Source organism: Myxocyprinus asiaticus, chromosome 23 (genome assembly GCF_019703515.2).
Source record: "Myxocyprinus asiaticus isolate MX2 ecotype Aquarium Trade chromosome 23, UBuf_Myxa_2, whole genome shotgun sequence".
Taxonomy (NCBI): domain Eukaryota; kingdom Metazoa; phylum Chordata; class Actinopteri; order Cypriniformes; family Catostomidae; genus Myxocyprinus; species Myxocyprinus asiaticus.
This window is the reverse complement of record NC_059366.1, coordinates 21,102,239-21,126,126: the sequence shown is the minus strand read 5'-3', so window position 1 is coordinate 21,126,126 and position 23,888 is coordinate 21,102,239. Positions and strand designations below refer to the sequence as shown.

The 23,888-nt window shown below is 44.5% G+C and overlaps 1 protein-coding gene across 2 annotated transcripts in view; it reads left to right on the top strand.

Moving 5' to 3' along the window:
• Positions 1–23,888, top strand: part of LOC127414201 (GDNF family receptor alpha-1-like) — a 136,514-nt gene that overhangs the window by 73,892 nt on the left and 38,734 nt on the right. For both annotated transcript variants that reach the window (XM_051652061.1, XM_051652059.1), the window contains exons 4-6: positions 18,689–19,040; positions 20,826–20,935; positions 21,723–21,857. In XM_051652061.1, coding sequence (XP_051508021.1) covers positions 18,689–19,040; positions 20,826–20,935; positions 21,723–21,857 — 597 coding nt within the window. The remainder of the gene's footprint in view (positions 1–18,688; positions 19,041–20,825; positions 20,936–21,722; positions 21,858–23,888) is intronic.

Below are 23,888 nucleotides of genomic sequence, written 5' to 3'. Positions count from 1 at the left end.
AATAGCAATAAAGTTTGTCTGTATTCAAAGATGATTTGACTGTGGTATATTTTTATAAATAATCTCATCCCTGTCTTTAAAAGATTTAGCTTCAAAGCTATACCTAAATATGTGTAATATTAGTTTCAATAAGCCATGAGAATAATATTTCTCCAATAAGGGAATTAATCATAATGTCCTTATTAGAGCTAATTCTTTACAATAGAAATTGTGAGCGGATACAATGAGATATTTTTAATTTTAATGGTGGAGAATTTTATAAAGACAAATAATCTAGTTATTTGTAATTTATCTAATTTATAATGGTTGTCGAACGCCTCTTTTCCCTCTGGCTGATGCCCTGACTCGAGAGCAGATCTGGCGACCAGGGATGTGCACTGCAAGAATCAGAATCACTGTCTGGAACATCTTCTGGATCCCAGCAATCAGCGGCAGGTAGAGCAAGGAAATCTCGGTGGGGACCCAGGGATGTGGTCCGGGCCTTCTTCAGAGCCAGCGCAAACAGTCATGTGGACTCTGTTCCACATTTTACGGTGGCAATATTATCAGGAGCATTTGTTTTTCACCAGCAACACAGGAGGATTATGGTGGTGGGGGAAAGGACCGGCATTGTCCTTCAGAAAGAAGGCGAGCCGAGAGCGAAGCATTTTGAGTTTCAGGTGATTGCAGTCTCACTGAGTGCTGACTCCACGTGAGCATGGCCAAGGCAGAGAGTACAGCACTCATGCTTTTCGGAAAGAAGGATATAATGCTCGTAGGGTGGAACACATTTGCGAAACGCCATCTTGAAAAAGACATTGTTAAGCAAACTGCTCTTTTACTGCATGTGTACATAATAAAACACACAACAAAAACACAAATTAACAGTGTATCAATCTTGATAAAGTATACTGAATTTTTTCGGAACACAACAGGGAAGTAGAAATAATACACTCACTGTAAAAGATGTGTAGGATTACAACGAAATGTAGATTCAGGCGTCCAGAGTATGAGAGATGTTATCGTGACACTAAAGAAGAAAATTCTGATTAAATGGATTGTGCTAACGTTTATATGCCCACGATGATGCATGCATCAGGGGTGGAGAATCAAGCACCATCTGCCAGTAGATTGGCGTGATTGTAGGGCTTTAGAGATCATCACTCCTGGGAGGAGCTTCCCATAGCATTAACAACTGATGCAGCATCGAAATGGCCAACTTGAAAGGAAACTCAAGAAACAAGATGTGATCTATCCATCGATTAATCCTTCACATTCTCATTTTCATTTCTGTCAAAAATGAAATATGGCACTACTCTGATTAAGGTCTATAACCCACAGAGAAAATAGCTGCCAGGGATGTTACCAAGATAGCCACCAAGTGAACTGACTTTTCTTAAAGGGACTTTGAACAGACCCACCTTTACCCAACTATCTTAAGATATAACCAATCTGAAGGAATTCAATGCATCCTTATGCAATATCTTAGAGGAATGTCCTTCTCCAAGTGCATGCCAACTTGATAGCAAGAGAGATCAAGAGATAGAGATAGAGCTTCAGGGATCAATTACAGAGGTCTTGAGTTATTGGATCTGCTATGGTTTTATTTGGTGTTATTACACTGAAGGATTGTTTGTAGAAAGAGAGTGTTTATTAAGCATTAAAGCAAGCAAAATACAGGAGAAAGAGAGGGTCTTTTTTCCATTCATTTGGCTTCTATGATTCACCCACTGTAAACATATTAGATGAGTAAAAGCTCTCTATGGACCAACTATACACCTGCACATATGGGCTTTTATGATCCACCATAATAGGTAAAGTACACTAAGATACATACACTGCAATACGAGGTAATTAGCGCTTTTTGAATTTGGGTCGGAGAGATTGCATCTGCGTGATAAACTAGACATTTGTGGTCATATTACAGATATATTTGTCTCATCACATAGTCATCAGGAGCAAGTGTGTACAATATATACTGCATGTGTCTGTTAAAGTCAGATACACAGGCAAATAAAGTTTTTGTGTTCATAATGATTGTGCAGGGCTCTGTCTAAGGTCTTAGCCCCCTTAGAGCTGACTGATTACCTTAGATTATCAAACACACTCATTATCTTATATAATCAAACACCCCCTGTGAGTTATCTACATCTGTGTGACCACAGGAAGAGAGAACCTGGATATAACAGAATGGACACATACCAACAGTCAATGGGTCGATGTATTTGTTAATTGTTCCTGTCTGTTTAGTCCCATTATATTGTTTCTGTTTCTAAAATTGTTTCTTCAGTCACTTCTTCCACTGTCCAATGACTGAAGACAAAGACAAAGACACACACATGCACATACATGCATGCACTCAAGAGAACATCAGATTCTAATCTTGGTGGTGTTTTAATCAAATCTTCAACCTCTCCGCTAATCGCTGGCGACATTACAGTTCCAGATAAATTATGAGAGGAGAGCGCTAACCTCCCCTCCTCGATTCACTGTACATTTCCCATTAACCCTCAGGTGAGGCTTTTATTAGGATTTAATCAGGCCTCTGTTGTCTGATCTTGGAAAGAAAAACAGGATAAAAGAGAGAATTAAATAAGTGAATACAGTGCCTTGTACAAGTTTTCATTTTGTTTAGATATAACTGCTGCATGAATTATTTTTATGTGATTTATTTATTTATTTATTTATTTTTGTGGCTCTTTGTCTCTTTATTAGATAGAAAAGTTAGAGAAAGAGGAGGGAAGGGCGCATTGCCACCCAGACTCAAACATTTTTTTTTTTATTTCTTCTAATTGTTTTTTTTGTTTTTTTTTTAATAGAATTATTATTATTATTATTATTATTATTATTATTATTTGCTGCAATTTTATTAACTGAAACTAGGAATGTCAATAAAATTAAATATTTGTGGTTAATTTTCTGTAACTGTTTGTTCTTCAATAAAAACAATGGTTGTTGAAGAGAGTTTCTTAATTACAATAATAAAAATTGTCACTTGACATTTTGTACATCTTGATTTTTAGTGTGAATATCACTTATTTAAAATTATTTAAAGTCATCCTGCAGCCCCCTTGTAAGTTTGCTAAGGCTCCCTAGTAGGCCCCCTGCTGGGAACCACTGCTTTATAGAGTATTAAAATAGGCATGACACTTTCAGATCTTTTTGAATAAGTATTAATGAATTGGTTTCTGGTCTGATTATTTTTTTAAGTTTTCCATCAAAACTGAGGGCGAGACATTACTCACTCATCCTCAGCTGGATCACAGGCGTATTGACTAAAAAAGGAACAGATGAAGAACAAAGGTCTAAATAAAACATACCTCAGGTTCATCCCAATAGCATGCAAGGTCATTATTCAGACTGATTCTCCTGCTAACAGTGCCAATGGGGGAAGGAAATAAGAGACACTAATCAATTTGAAACTGTATCAGAGACTAGAGACACTGCTCTACAAATCAGACCAGATGGCCTCTGTGAATATATGTTACATAGATGTGTAGGGAAGGATGTGTGTATGTAGCATGTATGTGTAATGTTATTGTTTATGATTGTGTACATTTAAGCATGTTTATTATGATAGGTGCAAAATTATCCTTGATCTTGTTAAGGTTAAATGGATTGTGTTTGTGTGCATTTTAGGGCTGTACAATCAATTGAATTATAGTTAAAACAACAAAAGGCTGTAATTTAATGAAATAATTATTTAAATCAAACAGAACTTTGTTCTGTCTTCTACAGCACAAATGGACTGGTTAGACAGTGTTTTCAGTGCTTTGTAATGTGAACTCTATCTCAGAAGGTGCTTTTAGTTTGGTCTAGGGTACAGTCCATGTTTAACATGCATTGTGAACAGAGTGTTTCAGAGTCACTATATTTTTAAATTTGCATAATTCCATAAATATTTGTCTGCTACTAATCTAATGGAATGCAACGACAGGGAGGAAGGAGAATTTAACAGACTTTTAATGAAGAGCTTATAAAAACGATTGCCAATTACAAGGTCTTCCTTCAGCTTTCCACCAAACAAAGGCTTGAGGGTTTAAACTGAGCACTTTGCAATGCAAAAAAGTGATCAAATTATGGCAAAAATATATGGCTAGGTTTTGTTTTATTGCAATTGTTCAATATTTAAGTTGACCGGGTGCCAAAAAATAACAGTGCGAGTGAAAAGTGGACTGAGACCCTTTCGCAACTTAAGTGGACCAAAAAGAGATCTGAATCCATTTTCAAGGACATGAACAATGTGAGTGCAAACAGAATCGGGCTGTGTAAAACGATTGATCTTAGCTCTTAAGAGCATTCTCTGTGTCAATATTTCACATGCATTTCCCAAAACTGCACTTTGCAATGATACACTTTAAGTGCTTCTTAAGAGTCACTGTCCCTATGTGAGTGCTGAAATGTGACCGTTTAGTGTCACTCATCAACGTAATTTTATTATAGCTTGGCGTGTAACTTTATAAATACATCTAATTTACCTCGCCTGGAAAAGTTATTCTCTTAAATAATCAAACTAATTAACTACATAATTAAATATATTGTTTTGTAATTATATTGTGCAGTAGGCTATGATCTATTCCTTTTACACAATTATTGCTTTGTTCATCATATGTACATATGATTGATCATCATGATGGCGCCATGGATGGCTGCCTCGATATGGAGCTCCTCAGTTCTTTTGTTGTTTTTGTTTGTTTGTCCTGTGTTTAGTAATCTTTTTCCAGTCAGTTTTAACAGAGACGAACTGCTGAACATTCGACAGCATGTACCAGACAATCTTTTTCTGGTTTTCGAATATGCAAACGTTTTGCTGGACATTTTAGTTGGAGGCGCAACTCTGCTGTTCAAGAGACGCAGGCGAGGGAGATGAGCCAAGTGTGCTGCCGAGTATTCACTCTCTTCCTAACAAAACGGATGAACTACATCTCCTCCCCCGCACAAACAAGGACTTTTCAACCTCTGCTGCCTTGTGCTTCACAGAAACCTGGCTGAGTGAAGCCATTCCAGACAGCGCATTACATCTGCTGGGCTTCCAGCTGTTCAGAGTGGATCGCATCGCAGAGTTAACGGGGAAAACAAGAGGCGGTGGAACATACTTTTATATCAATGAAAGTTGGTGTACAGATGTAACAATGTTAAAGAGGATGTGCTGTCCTAATTTGGAAGCGCTTTTTATTAACTGTAAGCCTTTCTACTTGCCGTGGGAGTTTTCCTCATTTATTCTGGTGAGTGTGTACATTGCACCAAACGTGTGTTTGAACAGCACTGCAACAGCTGGCTGATCAAATCACAGACATGGAACAACAATACCCGGATTCAGTTATTATTATTCTTGGGGATTTTAACAAAGCAAATCTCACACATGAACTGCCCAAATACAAACAGCACATCACATGCCCCACCAGAGACATCACATCACATGCCCCACCAGAGACAGGAACATATTGGATTATTGCTACAAAACAATAAAGGATGCATATCGCTCTGTCCCTAGAGCAGCTTTGGGACTCTCTGATCACTGTCTGGTTCATCTTCTTCCAACCTACAGGCAGAAATTAAAATCAACCAAGCCAGTAGTAAGGACTGTAAAGAGATAGACCAATGAAGCAGAGCGGGAACTACAAGCCTGCTTCGGTTGCACAGATTGGAGTGTTTTTGAGGCTGCAGCCACAGACCTGGATGACCTCACAGATACTGTTACATCATATATCAGTTTCGTGAGGATATGTGCATTCCTACTAGGACTTTTTAAAGTTCAACAATGACAAACCGTGGTTTACAGCAGAGCTCAGGCAGCTTTGTCAGGCCAAAGAGGATGCTTACATGGGTGGGGATAAAGTCTTGTACAATCAGGCCAGGAACACACTGAACAAGGAAATCAGAGTGGCTAAAAGAAGATACTCTGAGAAGCTGAAAAACAAGTTTTCAGCTAACGACCCTGCATCAGTGTGGAGTGGCATGAAACAACTCACAAATTACAGGACTCCTACCCCACACCCTGTAGGGAACCAACAACTGGCTGATGACCTGAATGTGTTCTACTACAGATTTGAAAGGCCCAATCTCACACCCCACACCCACTCTGACCTTCACTTCACACAAACACCAACACCTCCTGCAACCCCCCTCCTCCCCCCTCCAGCTACTCAACCTGCACTTAAGATCTGTGAAGATGTTGTGAGCCGCGTCTTTCGGAACAAAAGACGAGGAAGGCTTCAGGCCCAGATGGTGTCTCACCAGCGTGTCTTCGATCCTGTGCTAACCAGCTGGCCCCCATCTTCACACAGATCTTCAATAGATCACTGGAGCAGTGTGAAGTCCCATGCTGCTTCAAACACTCAATCATTATTCCTGTCCCAAAGAAACTAAAAATCACAGGACTTAATGACTACAGACATGTCGCCCTGATGTCTGTCGTCATGAAATAATTTGAGAGACTGGTGTTGGCCCACCTGACCCTTTCTAGATCCATTTCAATTTGCTTATCGAGCAAACAGGTCTGTGGATGATGCAGTCAACATAGGATTGCTCATATCCTGCAACATCTGGACAGACCAGGGACATATGCAAGGATCCTTTTTGTGGACTTCAGTTCAACTTTCAACACCATCATCCCAGCTATACTCCAGAAAAAATTACACCAACTCTGTGTTCCCATGTCTATCTGTCAGTGGATTACCAGCTTTCTGACGGACAGACAGCAGCTTGTGAGAAAGGGGAAACTCACTTCTAGCACCTGTACAATCAGCACTGGTGCCCCCCAGGGATGTGTGCTCTCCCCACTACTCTTCTCCCTCTACACCAATGACTGCATTGCCAAGGACCCCTCTGTCAAGCTCCTGAAGTTTGCAGATGACACCACTGTCATCGGCCTCATCTGAGATGATGATGAGTCTGCATACAGAAGGGAGGTTGAACAACTTGCTGTCTGGTGCAGTCAAAACAACCTTGAGCTGAACATGCTCAAAACGGTGGAGATCATTGTGGACTTTAGGAGAAACACCCCAACACTGACCCCCCTCACCTAATGGCCAAAGCCTACAGTGCCGCTGGACAAGCCACCTCTGCCCTGCACACCATGGCTCTCCTGCAAGTCCACCAAGCCAAGGCGCTAAAGGAACTGCACGAGGGTAGTTCTGCCCCAGATTTGATGCAGGAGCTGCGCTCGGCGACCGACCTCGCTCTCCGTGCGACGACGAAGGTCACGGCGCGGTCTCTCGGGTGGGCGATGTCCACCTTAGTGGTCCAGGAGCGCCACCTTTGGCTCAACCTGGTCGAGATGGGTGAGGCCGACAAGGCACGGTTCCTTGCTGCCCCCATTTCCCAGGTTGGTCAATTCGGCGACACCGTCGAGGACTTTGCCCAGCAGTTCTCGGCGGTGAAGCAGCAGACGGAGGCTATCCGGCACATCCTGCCCCGGCGCGGCTCAAGATCCCGCACCCCGCCTGCTCATCGCCAAGGGTGTCCCCCTGTGGTGACTGCACCGGCTCCGTTGCAGCCCGCCCCTTTAGCCTGGCCCCGGCGTGGAGCCCACCGCAGGAAGCAGATGCCACCCGTCTCACGGCCGGCCGCCAAGAACCCTCGGAAGACTTCGAAGCGCCCCTGAGATGGGCGACCCAGGGATGACGAAACCCACCTTGGAGCTCGTAAGCAGACCACTCCATCCCCCGGTGCAGGGCCGGGAGGAGAATCTTTTGTTGCTTTTTCATTTAATTTCGCCGCATGACCAAGTGGCTGACCCAACAGTTCATCAAAAGAGCGGTTTCCTCATTCCCTGGGTCATGTACCCAGTGTGCACGGCCATTATAACAACCACCGTCCACCTTTTCATCCTTGCAGGTTTGGCGCTCCAGTGGTGGTCTCCCTGGCCCTGCGTACCCAGCTCTGGCACAAATCTGCCCTCGATGTGACAGTCTCCACGGGTCACAAGGACAGGCCTCTTCCCCCCTGTCCCAGGCTGTTCCAGGGGTGGTCACAAGGAGCCAGGTAAGTGCTTCAATGTCCCTGAACTCAGCACGGCCACAACATGGCGTGGCACCTCGAGCTCCGCCCCACCACGAGGCCCCACCTGCCGGTACGTCCGACGAGATTGTCCCCTTGGTCCCCCTTGCTCAGAGCTTGGGTGCGTGGCTTGCGCTTTCCAATCCGTTGCGATGGCTGATCCAGACCGTCCGACTCGGCTACGCGATTCAGTTCGCCAGGTGTCCGCCCAGGTTCAGCGGCATCCACTTCACCTCGGTGAAGGGCAAAAACGCTGCTACCTTGCACACGGAGATCGCTTCCCTCCTGCGGAAGGATGCGATAGAGCCTGTCCCTCCGGCCGAGATGAAGAAGGGGTTTTACAGTTCCTACTTCATTGTACCGAAAAAAGGCGGTGGGTTGCGGCCAATCTTGGACCTGCAAGTACTGAACCGGGCTTTACACAGACTCCCGTTCAAGATGCTGATGCAAAAATGCATTCTGGCGAGGGTCCGGCATCAAGATTGGTTCGCGACGGTAGACCTGAAGGACGCCTACTTCCATGTCTCGATTCTACCTCGACACAGACCCTTCCTGCGGTTTGCATTCGAGGGTCGGGCTTATCAGTACAAGGTCCTCCCTTTTGTCTGTCCTTGTCCCCTTGTGTCTTCACGAAGGTCGCAGAGGCAGCTATTGCCCCATTAAGGGAAGTGGGCATTCGCATTCTCAACTATCTCGACGATTGGCTAATCCTAGCCCACTCTCGGGATATGCTGTGTGCACACAGGGACCTGGTGCTCTCGCACCTCAGCCAACTAGGGCTTCGGGTCAACTGGGAAAAGAGCAAGCTCCTCCCAGTTCAGAGCATCCCTTTTCTCGGTTTGGAGTTGGACTCAGTCTTATTGACGCGCGCCTCACAAACGAGCGCGCACAGTCGGTGCTGACCTGTTTGAAGGCATTCAAACAGAAAACAGCGGTTCCACTGAAACTCTTTCAGAGGCTCCTGGGGCATATGGCATCCTCAGCGGTGGCCACTCCGCTCGGGTTGATGCATATGAGACCGCTTCAGCACTGGCTTCAGACTCGAGTCCCGAGATGGGCATGGTGCCGCAGGACACATCGCGTGACCATCACGCCGATCTGTCACCGCCTCTTCAGCCCTTGGACCGACCTCACGTTTCTACGGGCAGGCGTTCCCCTAGAGCAGATCTCCAGGCACGTCGTGGTTACGACAGACACCTCCAAAATGGGCTGGGGCGCTGTTTGCAATGGGCACGCAGCTGCCAGCTTATGGACGGGCCCGCGGCTGCGTTGGCACATCAACTGCCTCTGCTCGCCCTGCGGAGGTTCCAGCTGTTGATCCAGGGCAAGCACATGTTAGTTCGGACAGACAACACGGCAACGGTAGCATATGTCAACCGTCAAGGCGGTCTGTGCTCCTGTTGTATGTCACAACTCGCCCACCGTCTCCTCCTCTGGAGTCAGCAGCACCTCAAGTCACTTCGAGGTACTCATATCCCGGGCGACCTCAACACTACAGCGGACTCGCTGTCAAGGCAGGTTACCCTCAAGGGAAAGTGGAGACTCCACCCTCAGGTGGTCCAGCTGATCTGGAGTTGATTCAGACAGGCACAGGTAAACCTGTTTGCCTCCCAAAAATCCTCCCACTGCCTGGTCTGGTACGCCCTGACCCAGGCACCTCTCAGTATAGACATGCTGGCACACAGCTGGCCCCCTGGACCAGGTCAGGGAGGATGAGTTGCAGGTCGTCCTGGTAGCACCCTACTGGCCCACCCAGATGTGGTTCTCGGACCTCATGCTCCTCGCGACATTCCCCCCGGCAAATTCCCCTGAGGAAGGATCTTCTTTCTCAGGGACGGGGCACCATCTGGCACCCACGACCAGACCTCTGGAATCTCCATGTCTGGCCCCTGGACGGGACACGGAAGACTTAAGCGGTCTGCCACCCGTGGTGGTAGACACGATCACTCAGGCTAGGGCCCCCTCTACGAGGCGTCTGTATGCCTTTAAGTGGCGTCTGTTCGCTAAGTGGTGTTCTCCCGACGCGAAGACCCCCAGAGATGCGCAGTTGGATCGGTGCTTTCCTTCCTGCAGGAGAGGTTGGAAGGGAGCGGCTGTCCCCCCCCACCTTGAAGGTGTATTTAGCCGCTATAGCGGCACACCACGACACAGTGGACGGTAAGTCCTTAGGGAAGCACGACCTGATCATCAGGTTCCTGAGAGGCACCAGGAGGTTGAATCCCTTCAGACCGTGCCTCGTTCCCTCATGGGACCAATCTGTAGTTCTTCAGGGTCTACAGAGAGCCACATTTGAGCCATTGCATTCTGCTGAGCTTAAGGCACTCTCTTTGAAGACTGCCCTCCTGACTGCGCTCACTTCCATTAAGAGGGTAGGAGAACTGTAAGCATTCTCTGTCAGCGAAACGTGCCTGGAGTTCAGTCCAGGCTACTTTCACGTGATCCTGAGACCCCAACCGGGCTATGTGTCCAGGGTTCCCACAACCCCTTTTAGGGACCAGGTGGTGAACCTGCAAGCCCTGCCCCAGGAGGAAGCAGACCCAGCCCTGACGTTGCTGTGTCTGGTGCACGCTTTATGCAACTATATGGATCGCACACAGAGTTTTAGAGTCTCTGAGCAGCTCTTTGTCTGCTTTGGTGGACAGTGGAAAGGAAGTGCTGTCTCCAAGCAGCGGATCACCCACTGGCTCATTGATGCCATAACAATGGCATATCTCGCCCAGGACGTGCCACCCCCGGTAGGGCTATGGGCCCATTCTACCAGGGGTGTAGCGGCCTCCTGGGCCTTGACCGGAGCGCCTCTCTAACAGACATTTGCAGAGCAGCGGGCTGGGCGACACCCAACACCTTTGCGAGGTTCTACAATCTCTACAATTCACACACAAGCAGGTAAGTCCGGGACAGCCGGCCGGGTGTATCGTTTGCGCATAGCACCTTTCACCTCCCCTGAGCTGAAGACGTGTGCCGTTGACTCCCAGTAGTGTTCACAAACTGTGTACCTCGTTGATTTCTTCCGAGCCCTGTGGCAGACGAGTTTGCGGAGAAACTCGCTGCCGGCTCAGTACACGTGCTAACTAAGCCCTGTACTGGGGTAGGTGCTCCGCATGTGGTGGTTCCCCATAGGTAACTCCATGCGATGTATATCTTCCGCTAATTAGTTTCCCTGTTGGTAAACTGCATCTTCCTTGGGCAGAGACCCCTCTGCCCCAGTCACCATGCTTGTAGTAACTCCTCCCCCGTAGGGTAGGACCTAACATGGGTCTTCTCCACATGGCATACTTCCAACAAAGCTCAGCAAGTCCATGTGACATATTTCCACTTAACCCCCCCCCCCCCCTCTGGGCGGGGTGTGGTCTCCGTGGTGTCTTCCCCTTGGGAGGGACACCCACCCGACTAGACCTGGTGGGCCCAGTCGGTTAATCCCCCTTTTTTAGGGAGTGGGAAAAAAAAGGGGATAAGAGGCCATGACTGGGCTCGCCCGTCTCTATCTTTTGGGTAGTCGACTTGTCCCCAAATGGCTGTTCGACACTCATAACTGTGTTGGAGGAGGTTACGTGTCGGCCTGGTGCACTGGCTACAAGGCACACAGTGGTCTGCCCAGCACACACCGCCAGTTCACATAACACAGTTCAGCCATTTGCAGCATTTTTGTATAGGGACCCATAGTGTCACTACATCGACACAACGTCGAGTGAGTGACAGATAGGGAACGTCCTGGTTACTCGTGTAACCTCTGTTCCCTGATGGAGGGAACAAGACGTTGTGTCCCTCCTGCTACAATGCTGAACTACCCGCTGAAATGGCCGGGACCTTGTCTCGGTTCCTCAGAATAAAACCTGAATGAGTGGTTGCATACCAGCTCCTTTTATACCCGTATGTCTGGGGGAGTGGTATGCAAAAACCACTCGCCAATTTTCATTGGCCTTTTATCAAAGACCAGAGGTGTCTCAGGCTCCCAAGAGTGACCCCTAGTGTCACTACATTAACACAACGTCTCGTTCCCTCCATCAGGGAACGGAGGTTATGCAAGTAACCAGGACGTTCTATTTATAATATATTCAAAATAAAAATAAACAAATTAAAAAATCATGGTATGGTTAAAAATGTAAAAAAAAATCATGGTTGAAAGTATCATGGTCACATTGTATACTACTGCATAAAGAGTAAGTATTTAGATAATTAGCATAATAGATATCTACAGTATCTAATTGTATTAAGTGTGTAATTCCGCAAATATTTATGTCCATTCGTAAATCTACGACCATTTTTAAGTACTACTTAATTTACGATGCTTTTAGGACGCACTGCTGCTCCCTATACGCAATTTGTTTTTACCAAATTGTGCTGCCCTAGTGTGTGTGCCCTAGTCTGTGTAAGTCTGGTTTGGTCTGTCTGCCTTACAATTGGGACAGGGTTCATGTGGGTGTGAAGTATTCAGACAGCTGTACAGGATCACTTCAACCTGCAGACCTTTGTACCAATCCACAGAATAGTTGTTGTCTTCTCAGCCACAGGGCATCAGATCAAGAGGGCACATCACACACACTGGCTTTGCATGCACACAGACCAAGACATCTTGATGATGTCAGGTGACAGCAGTGGAACCAAAGTCATTTTAGCAAGTCAGTCCACTCTGCGGCCATCTTTGGAACACTCTTGGGCTGGCTGTACAGCTAGTTTTCTATATAAACATGCGGCATACAAGTGCAACTCCTATCTGCTTGAATGTGGAAAGACAGAAATCTCCAAAACAGTTGGACAAGATTATGATCGAAGAACACATTTAAATCAGCAGTAAAATTTGACATCACTGGTATCATGAATTGCACTTCTTTACTTAATATTATGCTAAAAAAAATGATTTTTGTTCCTGGCTTGTATAGGTAATGACCGTGCGCGTTCTCGAGTTGATTGACAGGTGATATCTGTAGCTAAAATGCTTTTTTCCTGTAAGGCGGGACTTTCTTTTCTACATCCGTTGACTGTTGGGCATTCCAATTTCTCCCATTCTTTTTAATAGAAGTGGCCCATCTCTGCTTAATAGTCTGGTGGAATTCAGAGCGGAGAGGTTTTTTTTAATTTTGCAAGTGAAGAGGAAAGAGAGACAGAGACTTTTCTGTGCTGCAGGGCTTGGATGGACAGGTGTTGTCTGGGCAGATGGACTTTGGTGATGTGTATGTTTGTTTGTGTGTGTGTGTGTGTGTGTGTGTGTGTGTGTTGAATTACAGTCCAGACACTGAGCAGATGGAGTGTGGTGGTGTTGTTTTACATCATTCTACAGAAAGTCAGGGTGTCATAGTGCATCTCACACAGTCTCTGAATGAGATCTTCTATTGGCAGGCCACTTCTATTGGATCTTCTATTGACAGTTTGAAAGTCTATCACCTGTCATTCAGTTGCTAGAGATTGGTGTCATCTCTGAACACTGATCTAGGATGTTTTTACATAATTAATATTTATCATTATCACAATCATGAAAGATCATGTCTACAGAAAAGCATCCAAAACAGCCTAGACCAGCTATTGTAAATTCATCTGGTTCCCAGCTAAAATGGCCATTTAAAACCATATTATTGTTGTTTACAGTATAAGATTTTGGGTACATTCATGATGGATTTATCATGGATACACGGGTCAAGTTGGTCATCCTGACTTGCAACAATAACCACAGGCAAACAATGCCCAACTAAAACCTGTGAAGACCATCTTGGAATTTTAAATCAACATGAAATGCCCATTTTACTTTCGGAATCTAAAGTATTTCCAAATGTAAAAGGATATTCAATAAGAAAAAAATGTAGGGCAGGACTTTTACCCATTGAGAATTGATTGTTTCATATTAAGTGAGTGTTACCAAAATGTAGCAAGGTGGTTGGAGTGGAGGGGTTGAAAAAGTAAGAGATATTTTTGAGATTGGCATCAGTACATCCTCTGAAGTCCATCATAAAAGACCGAAGTGATGTCTGGCTAGTACCGGCTGTAGTTTGTCATCATCACTCAGCGACACGTAGCAGTGGAGTCTGACACCAAGCAGGAACGGAGCTGGATCTGACCGGCTCTGGTAACCTCTGGATATGAATCCCAGGATTGAGACAGGGAAACAAATAGAATAATATTATCTTAGATTAAATTCAGTTTATTGCAGAGTTATAGATTATGAGAAATGTTTTTAATAAATGTTTCTGGTTCTGGCAGACCTAACTAAAGCAGCCTAATTGTGAGTTGATGGATAAATTAGGTATGCCTCGCTAAAGAGATGAGTCTTTTGTCTAGACTTAAACTGAGTGAGTGTATCTGTGTCCAAGGAGCCAAATAGGAAAAGGATCTACCTCCTTTTGTGGATTTTGATATTCTAGGAACTATTTACAGGCCAGAATTGTGTGATCGTAATGAACGTGATGGAATACAGCATGACAGAAAAACATCTAAAAGCACTAGAAGAGAAATGCAGCCATGATCAGATGATAAGAGCAATAATTTGTAACTCTGATAAATGCAGTCTCTGTACTGTGATGGGGCCTAAATCCTGAATGAAACTGTTCATATACCATTTCTCTGTAGAAATGAACATAGTTGGGATGACACTACCATTTCGAGTATTTTCGACAAAAATGGGAGATTTGAAATCGGTCTATAATTAGCCAATTATCCAGAGGCCTCTTAATAAGCAGTTTGATAACTGTCATTTTAAAGTTTCATGGGACATTTCCTAAGGATAGTGAGGAGTTAATAATTAAGAAGAGGTTGTGAGATTACAGGGAATACCTGTTTTAAGAGCTTAGTTGGTATTGGATCTGATGTTGTGGCTTTTTATTTTTTAATAAGTTTTGTTAGCTCTTCATGACCTATGACAATGAAGGATTGAAGTTGCTTGTGAGGAAATGTATGAGACACTGTTTTCTGGGGTGCAGTGGCAGTTGATTGCATAATTCCCATATTATTTCTGATTATTTCTATTTTATCAGTAAAGAAATTCATGAAGTCATTACTATTGTGCTGCGACGGAATATCTGGTTCAGTCGATGCCGATTCCTAAACAATTTAGCCACAGTACTGAATAAACACCTAGGATTGTTGTGGTTATTTTCTATGAGTTTGCTAAAATATGCTGACCTGGCAGCTTTTAGTGCCTGTCTATAGCTACAGACACTATCCTTCCACGCACTGTAAAATACCTCTAATTTTGTATTCTTCCACTTGCACTCCATTTTCCAAGCTGCTCTCTTGAGAGCATGAGTGTGATCATTATACCATGGTGTGGGGCTTTTTTCTTTCATTTTCTTTAATCGAAGGGGGGGGGCACACTATCTAGATTGCTAGAGAAGACTGTATTTATATTTTCTGTTATTACATCAAGTTCTTCTAGACTTTTTGGCTTACTGAATGTGTGAGACAATTCTGGAATATTATTAGTGAAACTCTCTTTAGTGGTCGAAAGAATAGTTCTACCTGAACGATAGCGTGGTGTAGATTGAATGACATTAGCTAATCGCAGCAAACAAGAGACGAGGTAATGATCTGTGATGTCATTGCTCTGCGGTAGAATTTCTATAGTATCAACATCAACTCCATATGACAGAATTAAATCTAGCATATGATTATGGCGATGAGTTGGTCCTGTCACATTAAATAAATGATAATCCCAATGTGTCATTTTCATTATCTATATGAATGTTGAAGTCACCAACAATTAAAGCTCTATCTACAGTAACTACAAGATCTGATAGAAATTTGCAAATTCACCAAGGAAATCTGAATCGACAGAGATTTTTTATTTATATCTGACGGTGTCACATTAAGCATTATTAGTTCAAAAGACATAACTTATATCCTGTCCTCTGAGTTACACCAAAAACTTCATTGTATATTGTAGCAACATCTCCTCCTCGAACCTTTAGTTGAGGCTTATGTTTATAACAATAAACTGGGGGAGTAGATTAAATTAAACTAATATATTCATTCGGTTTAAGCCAGGTTTCAGTCAAGCACAGCACATCCAAACTATGATCTGTAATAATTTCATTTACAGTTAGTGCTTTGGTTGAAAGAGAATCTAATGTTTAGTAGCCCTACCATTATATGATGTTTATCTTAAAATGTTTTATTATTTTTTTTCCTCTCTTTTTCAAGTTTGACCTTAATCAGAGTTTTTCTAAATGATTTAGTGAGGGGTTTGGGTTTGGTAGTTCGGGGAACAGACATAGTCTCTATATGATATCTAGGTGATACAGTCCACAGTAAATTACATGACCAAAGTGACATTATGACTTCATGAACCAGAGGGTGCAGTCTCTTTTAGGAAATACCATAATGACAAGTATCTAACACACCCCTACACACACACACACACACACACACACACACACACACACACACACACACACTCCTTCCTTACACTAATATAACCCACCTTCAGTTTTTAATTGGCTCTCATTATAACCAAAACTGCTGCTGTAGCTCAGGATCTGAAAAGTTTCCAGAACTGTTAGTTAATGGTGGCATGTGTAAAAAAGCCAGCAATTAGCCACAGCAGACAGGCAAGAGCAGAGCAGTGCCGCCTGCTTTGCTGACTCCACTGTTCAGCCAACATGAGTGTTTGTTTAGGCTGCAGGGATCCAAAGGGACAAGCACTGATTCATGTAACAGGCCCAAAAAGAAAAAAAACAATAGAAAAAACAAAACAGGTTCTTTATAAACAGCCTCTGTTTTTTGGCAGGCCTGCAGAAAAAGAGGATGATTAATTCACTTGCCTGTCAGTGCGACGTGAGGTATTCAAATGAAAGATTTTCTGTGGAGCTCAGGTTTTGGAGCTGTGGATAGCATGATACTACTTGTCTGTTTGAGCTCGCTCTCTCTCTCTCTCTCTCTCCATGTTCTTTCTTTCTCTTGTTATATTTTTTGTTTATGGTACCTACACTATATGGTCAAAAGTTTGTGGACACCATATGTGCTTGATGAACATTTGATTTCAAAACCTTAGGCATCAATTTCCCCCTTTGCTGTAATAACAGCTTCCACTCTTTTGGGAAGGCTTTCCACTATACTGTATGTAGTAACATGGCTGCAGGGATTTGCTCTCATTCAGACACAAGGCTATCAGTGAGGTCAGGAACTGATGTTGGTCGATGGGGCCTGACTTACAGTTGCTGTTCCTGTTCACCCCAAAAGTGATCAGTGGAGTTCAGGTCTGGGCTTTGTGCTGGCCAGCCAATTTCTTACACGCCAGACACAGTAAACCATTTCTTTATGAACCTCACTTTGTTCACAGGGGCATTGTCATGCTGGAACAGAAAAGGGCTATCCCCAAACAGTTGCCACAAATTTGGAAGCACACAAAGCCCAAGCCATTACATAAAGAAACATTTAGATTTTTCTTTACTGGATTTAATGGAGTAACCAAATTCGTTAATTAGAAGGGGGTGTCCACAAACCTTTGGCCATATAGTGTACTTTACTTTTCCCCCCTCATTAAAATTTTTATGTTTAAAGTGTGAAAAATGAATATTACATTTGAAAATATGTTTAAAGTCATATGTACTTATAGCAGATGAAGAGTCTAGTCATATCAGCTGCTCGTGGAATCATTTAATCATGGCTGACTGTGAATAGCGCATTTCTACAGTGACATCAGTAACTAAAAATGTTTGCTTTTGCTTAATGCTGCATGCATGTTGACATAAACTTGTTTGGTGTCAGTATAAGTCCTAGACAACTGTCAAATATAACATATAACACTGCTACTGTAACACCATTAAAATACCGCAAACATATGCCATCAAAGTACTCTAAGCTGTGACAACATATCTTATTTGTAATTAGCCAGACTCTCCAACGACAATGTTGACGAGCAATTTATGTTATTATGACACCTTCATTTCCACTAACTTTCACAAATCTGTGTTTTTAGAACAGTCAAAATCTCTTTTCATGAAATACTAATCTTATATTTTACTTATGAATCCTTTCTTGGTATCAAAATAACAGGCTTTTCTCTGACTTTCTTCTTGTACACACATGCACTGTATTAAGCATCAGGTGACCTATTCAAATGAGTAGTCTTTCTCAATATTACATGTAAAATTCAAACATCTAACAAATTTTACATCTACTGTGATCACAATACTGTTACATACCACAAGAATTGTCAGACTTGATGGCTCTTTTTTCAGCTCCTCCCCCAACTGCAACCATCAAATCATGTTGATCGGTAAGGTGAGGCACAGTTGAAGTGGCATTTGCCACAGTTTGCCACAAGTTGTCACAGTAACGATGCAAACTTCCATATGTTCACCATGCGTGAGAGTTTAGCAGTGGATGTTTTTCATGAGGGCAGTATCCAAATAATAACACATTCATCACAGACAAAGGCTTAATAAAGGGGAGATGTGGCATGTGAAATGTTTATTGCTGCTAGGGTTTACAACGGTCAAGTTTTAGCCGGACATCCTGCATTTTATCCCATACAGGTCGCCTATTGTCCTGTATTTTAGCGGGCAGCGAAAATACTAATGTAGACATGCTAGCAAAAGCGACTGCAGTTTGAACAGCAAAAAATCTGACATGTAATCCACATATAATCTGCAGATTGAACAGTCAGTCTAAAAAAACGGATTTGAGAAAAAATCGGATTTTTCCTGCAGCGTGAACAAAGCCTAAGAAATACACATGGCACCAGTTCATATTATATTATGTATTATCTCTCTCTTTGCAGGTGAGCCAGCTCTGGCAAAGGAGAACAACTGCTTGAATGCAGCAAAGGCCTGCAACCTAAATGACACCTGTAAGAAATACCGTTCGGCTTACATAAGCCCCTGCACAAGCCGGGTCTCAATGGCTGAAGTATGCAACAAGCGGAAGTGCCACAAGGCCCTGCGTCAGTTCTTTGACAAGGTGCCTCACAAGCACAGCTACGGTATGCTCTTCTGCTCCTGTCCTCTAGGAGATCAGTCTGCCTGTTCTGAGCGCAGACGCCAGACCATCGTGCCAGCCTGTTCATATGAGGACAAGGAAAAGCCCAACTGCCTGACATTGCAAGCATCCTGCAAGACCAACTACATTTGCAGGTCTGAAACACAATATGAGCTCATATTGTTTTATTAAAGGCAATGCAAAATATTGTGCAGGTATAATAAAAAAGGTTTAACAAAAGCTTGTGCAGCTTAAAAGTGAGCATACCTAAGACATTTTGAAATTCTTTAACATTTGGTTTTAGTCCTTCGGATCCCACTGTATAGAGTAAAGTTAGAGTATAGTTAAACTATAAATTTAGTAGATAAAAAGTTAAGAACAGTTTTCACAATCTCTCACATACACACACACTTGCACACAAACACATCCACACTTCATGGCAACACATATCTTGTGTGCATTAACACATGGCAGTGCAAAATGAGCTATTTAGAGGTGCTAAGAAATGCCTCACAAAATCTTAGAGGCAAGATTTCAACATTCTGCCTGTAATTGCACATATTCACCACTAGGGACACAATTGTCTACGAGCAGCCAGACTGTGGCAAATCTGGTTCTTAATGTGGAAAGGAGGAAGCGGGGACCAGGTGAACAATCCACGTAGACATGCATTGCTCCACTTTTCAGTGTGACACATAACACACTGCTTTTCAGCAGCCACTTCACACTGACATGCAGACACATAGCTCCGGCATCTGTCTGTCTCTGTCTCTCTCTCTCTCTTGAACTGGTACTCTGGCTCCACTTTATCTCTCTCCCGGCTGATTGCTAATTCTCCACCAGGAGTCCGTCCTTACTGCTTGGCCACGTCCGGCTCGACACACAGACTCTATCTATATATGGTGAAATAAAGCATTTATTAATGTAAGGCAGGATAGCACATTGCGAGGACAATCGAGGTGATTACTGAAGTCTAGCAATAAGAACTGCAGCCCTAAATCCAGTTTGCACAGGAAGGAGTCACCTCAGGAGTGCTCTAAGTGGCTTGTTAAGGATTCATTAGCACAATATGGATGTAGTTTTGGCTAGTAAACGTCTTTAGGCTCAGAAAGAGTGACAGCTAATGACCCTGCTCAATCAGAATAGCCACCGCTCAGCATTTTCAGGGCACACTTAGACACTCATACAAATAAATGGAATATATTTACACATGTGCTCCAGGTCTTTACAGTTCACAGAAGTTCCTTCTCATCTTTTTCTTTCTAAATCTGTCTCTCAGTGTCTGTCTGTCTCTTGCACTCTCTTGTTATGCATAGTACTCTCTCATTTTTTGTACCCGTCTTGTACCCATGTTCATTTTTAGAACTAGGTGTATCCCTTAGGTGTGAGTTGTACCTAAGGCTTCTGTGTGTTTGTGCAGAGATCCCACATTAGTCCCACGCCATGTGTCTGGAGCACAGCACATTCATTACACTTTCCCTCACTGTCCCTAAAACTGCAACAGACTGCTGAGGCTTCCAGCACTTTTAAAAGCCAAGAACTGTGTGTGTGTGTACAATTTATCAAACTTACATTTTTCAACATATGTTTTATTATGATTCATAATAAAATGTATTACAGAGCTTGAAAGGCAGCACTTTATTGATATTCTTTATTGACATTCTTTGAACTAAGCGAGCCAGCGACTATGTGATGATTTTATGTGTAGCTGGCTAAAATTAAGATGCATACTGTATGTCATGAGTCATGACAACATAATAATTTCATTTACAAAGAACTAAAGCCTAAAACCTAAGCTTACATAAACTATAACTTTATTATTTTGCTGCCTTGCAAGCTCTATTTAATTTCAGGCAATACAAATCTGTTTTATTACGGTGATGTTAGTTCTCATTGTACCAGAGGATATATATTAATATAAAGTTTATGTGTTATTTTAGGTCTCGCTTGGCTGATTTTTTCACTAACTGTCATCCAGAAACTCGCTCTCTCTCTGGCTGTCTGAAGGAGAACTATGCTGACTGCTTGCTGTCATACTCTGGTCTCATTGGTGAGTCTGTCCTTTACCTTAGAAAAAATCAAGTACATAGAAAACATCTGTGCATGTATGCTTGCCTGTAGAAATGTGTTTAAACGTGCCAGCCAGAGGAGGACAGCTCTTCTAGCCTCGATTCCTCCCAAGGTTTATATATACAGTATATATATATATATATATATATATATATATATATATATATATATATATATATACCCATGAATTATATTTTGAATATATACTTAAGTCTCACAATAGTTGTACAATTAACTATTGTGAATGCACAATACTTTCCTTAAACCTTAGTGAGATATACTGTATATACAGTATGGAGTGAGAGAGAAAGGCAGAGATTGTTGAGGACATCATACTTGCTCTGTCAGTTCTTTCTCAGTCTCTTACTTGCTTTGGATGTCTTCCCAAAGTCGTCTGTACACAACACATTAATGGCAGCTGGACACATGGGAATACAGCAGAGCAGCTATTAATCTGTGATTAGCTCCAGTTAATGTTCTTACCAGTGGGAGGTTGTGTTTCTCTGTAGGATAACCCTGTCACAGCCTGGCAATAAAACATTTCATAAAGCAGACTGTGACAAAATAATTATATATATATAAAAAAAAGTAAGCTCGGTTTACCCCTAATCGAACTTGACAAGTTCACATTTTAAACCTTAGCTTCATTTTCATTTTGGGTGAACCATTCCTTTAAATACAAATTTGATATTCTCATTTTTAAAATACAAAATTCCCAAAGAATGTAGGAACATGTGTTGTTTTATTTATTAAATTTTTTTTTTCAGGTACGGTGATGACCCCAAATTATCTGCGTTCCCCCAAAATCAGTGTGTCTCCATTCTGCGACTGTAGCAGCAGTGGCAATAGCAAAGAAGAATGTGACAGATTCACTGAGTTATTTACTGACAATGCCTGCCTACGTGAGTTACCTCTCTGTCCCTGTTCTACTTCTGTGTGCATTTGCATAAAGTAACATATGAGTTCCCTATCTGTCACTCACTCGATGTTGGTGTCGATGTAGTGACACTAGGGGTCACTCTTGGGAGCCTGAGACACCTCTGGTCTTTGATAAAAGGCCAATGAAAATTGGTGAGTGGTATTTGCATGCCACTCCCCCGGACATACGGGTATAAAAGGAGCTGGTATTCAACCACTCATTCAGATTTTCTCTTCAGAGCCGAACGGTCATGCTCATTGAGCTGAATAGCACTGTTCATTCACCTCTGCTGGATCTGACGGCACATTTCAGCGGCTTCTCCCTCCTCTGCACTGGTGCACTGCAGAGAACGCCCCCGGGCACTTCGGCAGAAAAACTAGAGAGTATATCTTCTGAAAGAGCGTAAGAAAGCAAGCCACCCCAGCGGCTCCCCGCCTCGGTCCTCCTACCTACGGGTATGAGGTCAGCGCGGCTAGCACTGGGGGCGATTTGGGGACCTCAATGGGATCGCCTCCGCCGGGTATCCCCCCGTGGACCTCGCATTCCCCAGCACGCTCGTCTGCCCTAATCGGGCTTCCGGATGAGTTCGCCGGCTCGTCGCACGGCGAGTCTGGCTTCTTGTTCGGGCCCGCGAAGATGATGAGCTCTCAAGCGCAGCATCGGAGAGCGGGCTTGTCCAGTCGGACGCAGAAGCCTCAGCTGGGCTTCCCCCTTCGGGGACGGTCGCCCAGTTACAGGCCGATGCCGAAATGACGAACATGCTTTCCCGGGCGGCCGTGAGCGTCGGGCTAGAGTGGAACCCTCTGCTCTCCCCTGAACCCTCGCAGCTTGATGATTGGTTTCTGGGCTCGTGGCGCTCCTTAAAACAGCCACGCCCCACTCCAGTGCCATTCTTCCCGGAGGTGCATGAGGAGCTGACGAAGTCGTGGGAGGCACCTTTTACTGCCCGACCCCGACTCCGCAGTTCCCCCACTCTCACTACCCTCGATATACGGCGATTCCCCCGGTGGATAAGGCGCTCGCGGTGCACTTATGCCCGCAGAGCGCCGCCACCTGGCGTGGACGCCCTAAGCTCCCGTCCAAGACCTGTAGGCTCACGTCGTCCCTGATGGCTAAGGCCTACAGCGCTGCTGGACAAGCCGCCTCTGCCCTGCGCGCCATGGCTCTCCTGCAGGTCCACCAAGCCAAGGCGCTGAAAGAACTGCACGAGGGTAGTTTGGCCCCAGATTTGATGCAGGAACTGCACTCGGCAACCGAACTCACCCGCCGGGCGACGAAGGTCACGGCGCGGTCTCTCGGGCGGACGATGGCCACACTAGTGGTCCAGGAGCACCACCTGTGGCTCAACCTGGTCGAGATGGGCGAGGCCAACAAGACACGGTTCCTTGCTGCCCCCATTTCCATGACGGGCCTATTCGGCGACACCGTTGAGGACTTTGCCCAGCAGTTCTCGACGGTAAAGCAGCAGACGGAGGCAATCCGGCACATCCTGCCCCGGCATGGCTCAAGACCCCGCACCCCATCTGCTCATCGCCAAGGGCGTCCCCCTGCGGTGACTGCACCGGCTCCGCCGCAGCCCGCCCCTCCGGCCCGGCCCCGGCGTGGAGCCCACCGCAGGAAGCCGACGCCACCCGTCTCACAGCCGGTGCCGAAGAACCCACGGAGGTCATCGAAGTGCCCCTGAGACGGGCAACCCAGGGACGAGGGAACCCACTCACGTGGAGCTGGTAGAAAGACCACTCCATCCCCCGGTGGTGGGCCGGGTGGAAAATCTTTTGTTGCCTTTTTGTTTGATTTCGCCGCACACCCAAGTGGCTGCAGTACCCAACAGTTCAGCAAAACAGCGGCTTCCTTCCTCCATGGGTCACATACCCGGTGTGTACTGTCGTCACCACAACTACTGTCCATGGGCTTTTTCTTGCAGGATTGGTGCTCCAGCGGTACCCTTTCCACCCCTGAGAGCCCAGCTGTGGCTCAAATCCACCCCTGATGTGAAAGCCTCCACGGGTCGCGA